The 10,428-nt window shown below is 37.6% G+C and overlaps 1 protein-coding gene across 1 annotated transcript; it reads right to left on the bottom strand.

Moving 5' to 3' along the window:
• Positions 1-6,849: 6,849 nt before the first annotated feature.
• leap2 (liver-expressed antimicrobial peptide 2) lies at positions 6,850-9,740 on the bottom strand. Its single transcript, XM_072376525.1, has 3 exons — positions 9,418-9,740; positions 8,977-9,164; positions 6,850-8,085 (listed from the first exon to the last, which is right to left on the bottom strand). Exons 1-3 carry the CDS (start codon positions 9,493-9,495, stop codon positions 8,031-8,033), a joined length of 321 nt encoding a protein of 106 aa, XP_072232626.1. The 5' UTR covers positions 9,496-9,740; the 3' UTR covers positions 6,850-8,030.
• Positions 9,741-10,428: the final 688 nt, after the last annotated feature.

The raw sequence follows: 10,428 nt of genomic DNA, 5'->3' as shown, positions 1-10,428 counted from the left end.
ACAAGTGTATAAATGTGGATTTGAGGAATTCCATGAAACAAGAAAGTGGCTCCTTATTTTACTGCTGGCCATTTAAACGTCTTTGTTATTATAAAATTTTGCATTTGTATGTGGATTAAATCACAAATGCTGGATAAATATTACATCGAAGACATTTTAAATATATACTTTCTGTAAAATTGTTAACAGATTGATACAAATTTTTTTTTTAAAAAGGAAAAAAACAATGAATGCAGTGAACAAGGGACAACCAGCTTGTGTATCGTAGATATTGTTCATTCTAAGAAAGCAAATTCATCATACTGTGTTTGGATGAATAATGGTACGTGGACTGCCTGACGAGCTGTCCTGAAGAATACATTTGATTGACAGCCAAGCCATGTGTACTTACCCGAACATACATTGCTCAAATGACTTGGACAGTGAGATCATGCAGCTCACTGGGGTCATTTAACTCTTCAACTCTGCACTCTACGGTTGCACTGATGCTGGCAACAGCAGTTTTCAGCTTTGGTCCACAGATACCAGTGTGTTCCATGTGATTTTAAATGGCAGAGTTTGAACTAGGTAAAAGTTCAGACTCTTGACAGGACAGAATTAAAGTCAGTTGGGATAACAACTGAGCTGGGTTTAGAAAATTACACAATATCACTGTATCTAACTGAATCCAGATTTAAAACTCCACAGCCTACTAAAAGCAATAGGAATGATATGCAGATGGTTTTAATCTATATTTAGAAAACCTAGACCATGCTTCTTATCTACCTTCCAATGTATTAGACATCCTAATTGTTTATCTGCCTGATAGAAATATGTTGCTTTACAAGCTAGTAACAACAAATAGATAAAAAAATAAATAAAAAAAACCCCCAGGAAACTCAAGGTTTTGCCCAGATATAACAGCAAGGACAAAAAGAATTCCATGATTATACGACCACAGAGGCAGGTTGGTCCTCTCGTGCAAAGTCTGGAACACGATTCAGATCAGGGTAAACGAAACACTCTTTGGTTGTGCAAAACATTACATTTACATTTACATTTAATTTAGTCTGAAACTAAATACTGACCAACAATGCAGTCAACTGATTAGAAACACCATGAGGAAAACAAAGATGCAAAATTGAAATCTGATTTGTTGGGAGATAATAAAGCATCATCTTTCCCCTGATTAACCTCAAGGTGGAAAAAAATCAATTCAACCAAGTAACATAAATGGAACACGTTGAACTGATCTTGAAGTGTTTAGTGTTCAAAGTTTAGCCGTGTTAACTAAACCAAAAATGCATGACCTGGGTTATGTACATCTGAAAGGCAAACAGACAGGAATAGACACAGACAGATGATGTAGAGACCTGAAAATATTGACTTCGAACACCTTATTTGAACATGAGCACGTGCTCACACACCTAGTTTTTTAAACTAATACATTTAAAATGATCCACATGGACAACATACCAGCTGTGTTTGCTGCAGTCAGCAGAAAATGAACAAAAAGCACGTAATTGCAAATCAAATTTAAACTAATGCATTTAAAATGATCCACATGGACAACATGCCAGCTGCTTTGCTGCAGTCAGCAGAAAATGAACAAAAAGCATGTTTAGCTGTATTGTTCATTTAAAAAAGAATGCTTGTGGTGCACAAAGTGTAACCAGATGTTAAGTGAAATCTGGGTGAAAAACACTTCACAGTTGATCTTATTTGAATAACAAAAGTCACATACTTCAGCACAGATTAAACAACTACAAAGAATTTCTATAAAATTGTATACCATTTTTGTAGCGTGACAATTTTTGTGCATGAAAATAGTAATGATAATTATAATAATCCACTCTAGTGTGTAGTAAATAAAACTTTATATGGTTACTATTCACAAGTTACCAATATTACCATTAGGTTAGGGTAATGCTAAGCTAGTGTAAATAATGAATATCCAATGTAAACACTTGATGTAGGCTAATGTGAATAATGTGAACAAAATTAGTTAGGGTATGCTAAGCTAGCGTGAAAGATGAAAGTTTAAGGTCAATACATAATTAGTTTAGAATAGTGCTAAATTAACTGAATAATGTGAACATAATTAGCTTAGGTTGATGCTAAGCTAACATAAATGAATATCTAATATGAATATAATTAGCTTAAGGTGTGAAATGTTAAAATATTAACTTAGAAAAATGTTACGCTAACGTGGATGATAAGTATCTAAAGAGAATATAATTAGATCCAGGCAATGCTAAGCTAACATCTGATTGTGTTTTTATGAACTTTTTAATTAGTTTTTAAACTGTCAGAATCATGCATTTTTCATTTTGTCACTAATGTGATGCTTTTCTTTTTCCTGCTAGCTCTGTACTTAATGGTATTTGTCAGTCACCATCTCACCACATTTTGGTAGTGTGCCAGAAAACTAGCCACCGATATATCTTAAATTATATCAAAAGAGACATTTGTCTTTGCACGGCTTTCAGGCAGTGCAATATTATGAAGTGTGAAGTCAGTTTTTGGAAGAGTTTTCTGTCATTGGACAAGAGGCAGGGTAAACCCTTGACAAGTCGCCAGTCCATCACAGGGCCACATGGAGACAAACAAGACAAATAAACCATCCACACTCACAATCAATTTAGAGTCACCCATTAACCTGCAACATCTGCATGTTGCAGAAAGGCCAGGAACCCTCTTGGTGTGGGGCGATAGTGCTATATATATATCTTTATTCATAAGTTTTATACCTCTTGTCTTCCGAAAGCCTTAATTGCAGCTTTTATTCTTAATGCTGAAATAAAACTGCCACTGACACCGGCTTTGAACTAAAACTGACAAGAACAAGACAAGATGAGAAACAAAAACAGACATGACAGAGCAGAAGTTAATCACCCGCACTGTGTCTTTTGTGCTCTTTTGACAGAGATAGAACTTGCTTCTTGAATCCCATAAGAAGTCATTAAACAATTGCAAGTCCAGCACAGCTTACCTGCCAATTGCTCCCTCGAGACGGGACCAAACTTCCACACAGAGTGGAAGATGGCAGTGAGCTGTCCAGTAGAGTTTGCATGAAGAACACTATGTGAAGGTTGAGGGTGCCAGATGACTTCTGCCCAGACTGGATAAGAAGCAGCCAAGTTTTACATCAGACCACAGGAGCACAAACATTACACAGTAAGTTACAAGGGAACAGTAAACACATCTAAAAACAAGATTGGTATGACACCGGGCCATGGTATGTGATTTCATGTGTCTGTTAAGTTAAAGGCTGTACTTGACATGTTTAAGTGGTTTTCACATTATGCCACCAGAAGTATGTAGACCGCACATTATTCTGTGAGCTGAATGATTTACTAAATATAGGAAGAGGAACACTCTGGGAGGCATCAAAGGCCTACATTAGAGACCCGCTTATTTGGGTTGTCTCTAACATGTAAAGAGCATAAATATCCCACACTGCAGATTTTTCAGAAAACGAAAACAATGCTGATGACAAAAACTCTTCCGACCTCAGATCCCAACCTCTTCAAAGAACGCTTCAGGCTACAAACAGACTTTGATTTTGCATCTCCAAAGACAACACCAACTACAGCCAGTGAAATCTAAGCAGTACTTCTTCAAATCTGGTGATTAGGCTGGAAACTTCATGGAGATCTTCAAAGTGGATTGATGTGTTGTTTTTGTAGTTTGGCAACCACTTAGCTGATGAGTACATGCACAGCTTCAACAGGTGACACAGGTGAACTCTCTCAGTATATAACATATATGCTGGAAGGAAACTCACAGCCAACAACTAGGGTTTAGAGATGCCCCTTCTCAGGGACACCATCCAGGACCCCATTTGTTGTAAAGAAGCCCCACAATCCCTCTTCCTTTACTGTTACCTCTCAGTCTGCAGGCGCTGTCTTCCCATATAGTCTTGAAGTTGAAGTTGAGTAAAGAGGTGTTATCCATTTTTTATCATCCATTTTTTTCACCAGTGATCTCACACTTCCGATAATAATCAATGGAAGAAATGGTATAAACTTCCTCCTCCTTTTTCTCCATTTTCTTCCTTCTCTGCGTCCGAGACATGTCCTCTTCTACTCATCTAAAAGAGGAACTTATTCCAGGCATAACGTGGGTACTGGAAAGCTCAGTCAGCTGCTCCCTTACATTTACAACTTTCCTGTTGTCATGGTCACAACAGGTGCGAAAAAGCACCAGAACCACAAGCAGCACAGCATCCAAACAGCATAGAAAACCATTCAAATAAATGATTTGCTTTTTTTTAAAACCTTACATCACTGAAAACAGATATTCTCATAACATGCTGCATACCTTCAATGTCCATCAGGTTTTACCTTTTTTTGCAAAAGATAGACAACATACATGTGACAGGAACAATTCAAATTAGTCCACTGAAATACATTTCCTTGAAAATTGTACAGTATGATGTGAAAAAATGCACAATTGGTGTCCATCAGCACAAATACAAAAACGTTGGTTTTGTCAATATGTTTTGTTTTGACCCAGTTGGATGTGAATATGATTGCACATGTAAACGGGTGCTCTTCGTGGCTTCTGAAACATTTCACCAAAGCAAGATGTAGGCAAAACCATTTTTGATTGTTTGTTTCGACATTTTATGTAAATGTTCTCAATAGAACTATTCAGTATTTCCACTGTCCAGATTTCTTTGCTGGAAATGAATGCAAATAGTTGCATAATGGGACAGATGACACCTAATTTTATTTCAACAAAAATATCAACTGTGACAATCTAATACATTAGTATCTACTCAACGGACATGAAGGGTCTCCCTGCCAGAAGTGGAAACATTCCTCAGGAGTTATTCCTCTTAAATCAACAGGACTTTAAGTACTCACACACTTGGCTCAGTTTTGTTCTTGCGAAAGACTGAACATTTGAATGCTCACAGCTGTTTGGCTTTGGTAGACAGGCCGCAGCTTCAGTCCCTTGAGTAAAAAATGCTAAGCAGATGAGTCAGAGTGTTCTCTTGGTTGTGCTGTTTCGGAAAGCATTGGCTTATCTTTACTCTGCTGCAGTTGTCAAATATAAGTAATATTGGTTTTATAGTGTTTGATTAAGCCGAACTGAAATCAAAATGTCATGAACGTTTACATGAACATCCACCAGAGTTCTGCTGAGCAAGCTGCTTTTCGTACGTGCTCAGTCTGTGTTTAACCTGCTTTTATGCTGACCCTCCCAAAAATGGAAATATAGTTATATTTTTTTGATTAACAGAAAAAGAAAAGAGAAAAGAAAAGAAAGGGAGGCTATAAAATAAATGTCGCTGCTGGCAGTTTTGCATTAGACACTGCTGTTCTAGGGTCTAGGGATTCCCGTGTGGTACCATCGATTCAGATTGTTTTCCATTAATTGCTGAAGCTGTGGACTGTGAAGCCAGGTAAATATCAGCCCTTCTAGTGCAATCCAGGGTTAGGAATCTCACAATCTCAACAGGCTAATTTAGATTAAAAAGATGAAAATTAATTTTGGTTCTGGCAGGGTTGCAGTAGTGAGCCAAGCTTTGTCCAGAAGGCCAGAGTACGGCCTCAGCAAGAGAACATTGTCTCACTTTAAGACAGTTGTCTTAAAACTCTTTGGTTGGGTTTCTACAACAAAACTACAAAGTTAGTGTTCGGAAACTGTCTTGGTTTGGTGTAAAAAATGGCCTCGCAATTACCTGAATACGTGTCAATATAGCTGTTTTCACACATGCACTGCAGTCCCGAAAATTTTCAGAGGTGTTCTGGAAGGGTGGCGAGAAACAACGCAGATGTCCGCAGCATTCAGGTTGGACACCTTGCTGTGATTTTCCAAAGTGTTCTCAACGAAAATCTCTGGAAGAAAGGTTGAATGAAACCATGTGTTGATGTAGCTGCTGTTCTTCTGAGCATTTATTGAAAGTGTGCATGCTGCTAACAGTTGCTGCTTCTCACTCTTTCCCATCTTATTCTTCCAAAAAGTAGCCAACACCCAAAGAAGAGCTTCAGAATGTTCTGACTATTTAAAGAAGTTCAATATTTAAATATTTAAAGAAAAGATAAGAAAGCTTGTCTATGAGGGTTCAGGATTTGTTGAAGGAAAAAGGTGCTCATACAAACTACTGATCTTAAACTCGTTGGAACTGGTCAAACTCTTATTTTGACTAATATACTGCATTTCCATTTCCATTTGTACGTGCTTTTATAAATCACTACATCTATTTCCAGTATGCGGAGGTTAAGGAAATGAAGGCTAGCTCAAGACTTTTGCAGATAACTGTCTGTATCTGTAGCTTAGAAACACTGAGGTGACACTTATCCCCATTTTCTAGCAACATAAATGGCAACATGTTTGCTCTTAGGACTGGCTGACAAGGCAGTTTTTTGCAAAAGAATAAAAGGAAAGAAAGAAAAAAACCATCTTTCAGCTGTATCATCCGGTCTAATAAACTTTGAAATGGTAAACCTTATACTAACTAAACTTTGATCTGCTGGCAAAAAATAGTTCCCAGTAAAAATTATTTAATTTGTTGAGTAATATGTTGCTAAAAACTTCCGTTCCCAGCAGTTTTAGGAAATATGGGAGCCTTAAGCTAACCTAAAGGATTACAGTAAACACAATGTGCTCAGGAAGAATCCCAAGACATATTTCAATCTTACAATTGGAATGAAAATTACTTTTTAGCCTTGGAGTTATGTGTGTATAATGTCCACATCATGTCTCTGAGGTATAAGCGAAGTAGGAGATCATGCTGTATGATGATAAATGTTGCAAAATGTAAGGCTTTTCTTTAGTTTCTATGTATTATCAAAGCCAGATGTGTGCCATGACCAATAATCATAAAACCAGAATTAAAAGTGAATACACCACAGACACTTTTTTCTTTTTTCCAAAGTTTTTATTCCACTTTTTCTTCATCCCTCTACATGCAGGTAACACAGTACAGTAACCAATTGACAGTACAAAGATAATTAGGGTTTGAAAGTGCAATCCTACTCGAGCATTTCTCAGACACGCTGAGTGTACAAAGTATCAGCAACCACCTGTCTTGTGCATTAAGTAAACTCTGCAGGTGAGTCAGAGCTGATTTGAAGAGCGCCTTGCAAATTAAGGACAAAGATGTGCAAATAGAAAAGGCTTTTACAGCTCATTGTTAACAATCCATTCCTCATTGTACACTCAGTCCAAGTTCCAAACTAGTCAGGGTTATGTTCAAATGCAAATCTAACAAACAAAATTGAACAAGAACTAAACAAAATGGGAACATGTTGACACTTAAACAGAAGTTAAAATAAATAAAATAGAAATATTTGAGAAACCATGCAGTACATTAAATCAATATGCATGCATTTAAGATATTGAGAATAATCTAATGTATGTATGCAATACTGCAATAATGCAAATCCCATCTAATCTAAATCATGTGTATGAAAACACCTTTTTTTTGTTGTTGTGAAATGTTGAGACCTTCTATTCAAAGACCACAGTAAAGTGATAACTTATCAACTCAACATGACACACATAAATATGTGGGACAACTTAAAGGTCGGGGGCCCTTAAGTGTCTCCCATGTGCACTGCCTGCTCCCTGTTCTTTCCAGCATGTTTCATTCTCATATCACTATCAACAAAGCTGAACTGTCAATAAAGTCCTGTTATCGGGCTGTTTGAATAGCAGGCTCCATTGCCTTATTTGTGGAATTAAGTTCAAGGCTGCGGTAACTTGCAAAACTCAGCCTCTGAGTTTAAAAATGCTTATTGTACTTTATTAATTTTCACACTAAACTTGGCAGAAAGCAGTTTGTAGCAGCCAAAATGCAAGTATATTTGGTTGTTCACACCCATTGTCTGGCAGTTAACACTACAGTGTGCTGTATAAATGTATAAAATTATGTAGTCAAATCGATATATATTGACATATTGGTCATAAATAGAAATTCCGATGAAAAAAAAAAGTATTAAAAAGAAAAGGGGGACATGTACAAATCCCAGTTACCATAACCCATCAGCATTATGGTTGTACACTCATGTAAACACACTGGTTGTGCCTTTGGACATCTAATATTTCGCAGGCTCTGTCGAGGACCCTCGGTTTGTCGAGCAGTGTCCCGCCCTGAAGACAACACAAGAAGAGGAGTTTTTAATTTCACAGGAAGATTTGTTGGAATTTGTACAGTGATCAGCTTGTCCTTTGGAAAAGCTAAGAATAGTGCAATATAAAGCACGATGTGGAGTTTGTCAGCAGGCAAAGAAACAAATCAGAACATAATATTTCTGAAAATATGTGAATAGTTAAAGAATAACGATAACGTATCAACACAGCTAACCGCACAATAATTCAAAGTGTCTTGGAATCATGAAATTGAGAAATAAGCTCAGACATTTTGCCTGTCATTAATACAGATATTTTTATGTGTGTGTGCTTGTTTTTTGTACATTAAAGGGAGAACAATCTGACAGCACACCAGCTTTTGGGAAGATTTCTTAAATACGGGGACAGTCATTTTGTCCTCAAGGGTACAAAGTGAATTTTGAAGGTTAAGATTGTTCTATGGTTAGGTTTAGGGTTAGGGTTGGGTTTAGGCTTTCTGCTGTGATGGTACAGTTCTACTTCCTTGTCACTCATATTCGTTTTTCCTTCATAACAATTTAAAAATGATTAATTCTGAAACAGAATCTGTAAGCTAATATGCATTCTAGATAATTCTGCTAACGATACACGAAACATTTAGCAACCGTTTCCACTTTACAGCAGAAGACGTTCAAGACTTAATTCCTAGATGTTTGCCACTGGAGGCTACTTTTGAAACCCACAAACTGTAAAATGTAGGGTGCATATTTTTTAGATTTACTTAATCTAGTTAGTCAGAATTATATTTATCACAATCAGTCATGACTTGATTTGTTTCAAGTGACAGCAATGCTAATAAAAAAAAAACAACATATTTTATTAGGCTATCAGAAGTTTTACCCCCTACTTTTACTTTACTTCTACACATTTTACCTGCAGAGTCCCGTGGAACATTCAAAGTTGTTTTGGCAGAAAGCTCCAGATGGTTTGCTGCTGATGATCCTCCACAGTGGGGTCATCCGAGCTGTTCTTCTCAGCGCGTGCACACTGTGTTCTCCCCTTGAATCTGCGCTCTGGTCAGAACCGGACTGCGCCTGAGAGACCAGTGGACCTGCCCAGACCTGGTTAAAACACATGGGCAAAAATGTTCAGAGAAAAATGCAACGCTGCACGATAGCCGTTCATTCACAGAAAGTGATCTCTAAGTGTTTGCTGAACCAAAGTACAGAGAGCCAGGAGCAGCTTTTTCCACATCTTATGGTGCTGATCAGATAGTAAGCTGGACTTTACCAGAATTTCTATCTACTGTCTTTAAACATAAAAAGGTTCTTTGAATAATCCATTCTCGATGACTTATCAAGACAATCTACTCACCTGTTGAGCGAGCATTAACAGTACAATGGATATTGCCATTGCTGCTTTCCTTTGGACGAAGAAGCGTTTCTCTTGCATCTTTTCACAGCTCTCTGGTGCAGAAGTTGATGACTTCTTTATTTCTTATTTCTTTCTTTCTCAAAAGTTGGTCTGGTCCAGATGACTTCCCGTATCACCAACACTCTGTTGAGCACTCAACCAGATGTCCACGAATTGAATTTGGAGCTCTTGTGGAGTCAGTTTCACTCAGGCTTTTTCTATTAGTCACAGATTTGATGAAAGTCTTTTAAGATCAGCCTGACTCAGCAATGTCAAGAGGGCTGGGTTCTCCTTTATATAGTGAGGCTGTGATCCCAGGAGAGGCAGCGCACGAGGGAGGGACAAAGTCACAGAGTTACAGTTTCAGCTGTGAAGTCCACCCCCCTCGTTCCGTCTCTCTGTCTTTATCTCAATTATTCAACTCATATTAGATAAGCTGTGTCTGCAGAACGTTGTCATTTTCATAAAGCAGGCCATTAAACATGTGAATCTGAATGTGTGGAGTCACCTTTTTTTTTCGCCATACACTCACTGTCTTTATGCTATACAACATGAGGTGGACCAGACAACACGCACGTGATAGTACGACAAAAAAGTACAAGGGTTAGAGGGTAAAGGGCCCTTCTCCTCCCATACATAGGCCTACACTTTTTTCAATACTGTGGTGCATTTGAATGCCCTTTAAATATGAGAAAATCTATAGCATCTACAGTACGTTCTGCTGCATATCAAATAAATCCTCTTTTCTATTGCAACTTTTAATCCCAATTAACAGATCATATGAGCGCAGCAGGTGTATTTTGTCTCAGTTTTTAGAAGGCTCATGTGATCTCGGCATGTGACTTGTGTGCGTGCATTATGTGATTATATGTGCTCCATCTGTTTGAGTATTAGGACATAAGAAGACCAGCCTGAGCTCACTGATGTTTGTTTTCGGATTGTGTAAGAATATTTCTAAATTTAAAGAAAGCT

Source organism: Leuresthes tenuis, unplaced genomic scaffold (assembly GCF_036924035.1).
Source record: "Leuresthes tenuis unplaced genomic scaffold, fLeuTen1.0.hap1 SCAF_22, whole genome shotgun sequence".
NCBI lineage: Eukaryota > Metazoa > Chordata > Actinopteri > Atheriniformes > Atherinopsidae > Leuresthes > Leuresthes tenuis.
Note: the sequence above shows the minus strand (reverse complement) of the source record. Positions and strands in the feature narration are given on the sequence as shown.

Bases quoted from the DNA above. Each gene is read 5' to 3' on its own strand.
- leap2 (XM_072376525.1), bottom strand. From the start codon at position 9,495: ATGCAAGAGAAACGCTTCTTCGTCCAAAGGAAAGCAGCAATGGCAATA. The intron at 9,165-9,417 runs GTGAGTAGATTG...TGTTTTAACCAG, and splicing joins TGTTAATGCTCGCTCAACAG to GTCTGGGCAGGTCCACTGGT. The intron at 8,086-8,976 runs GTAAAATGTGTA...TGTTGTCTTCAG, and splicing joins TGTTCCACGGGACTCTGCAG to GGCGGGACACTGCTCGACAA.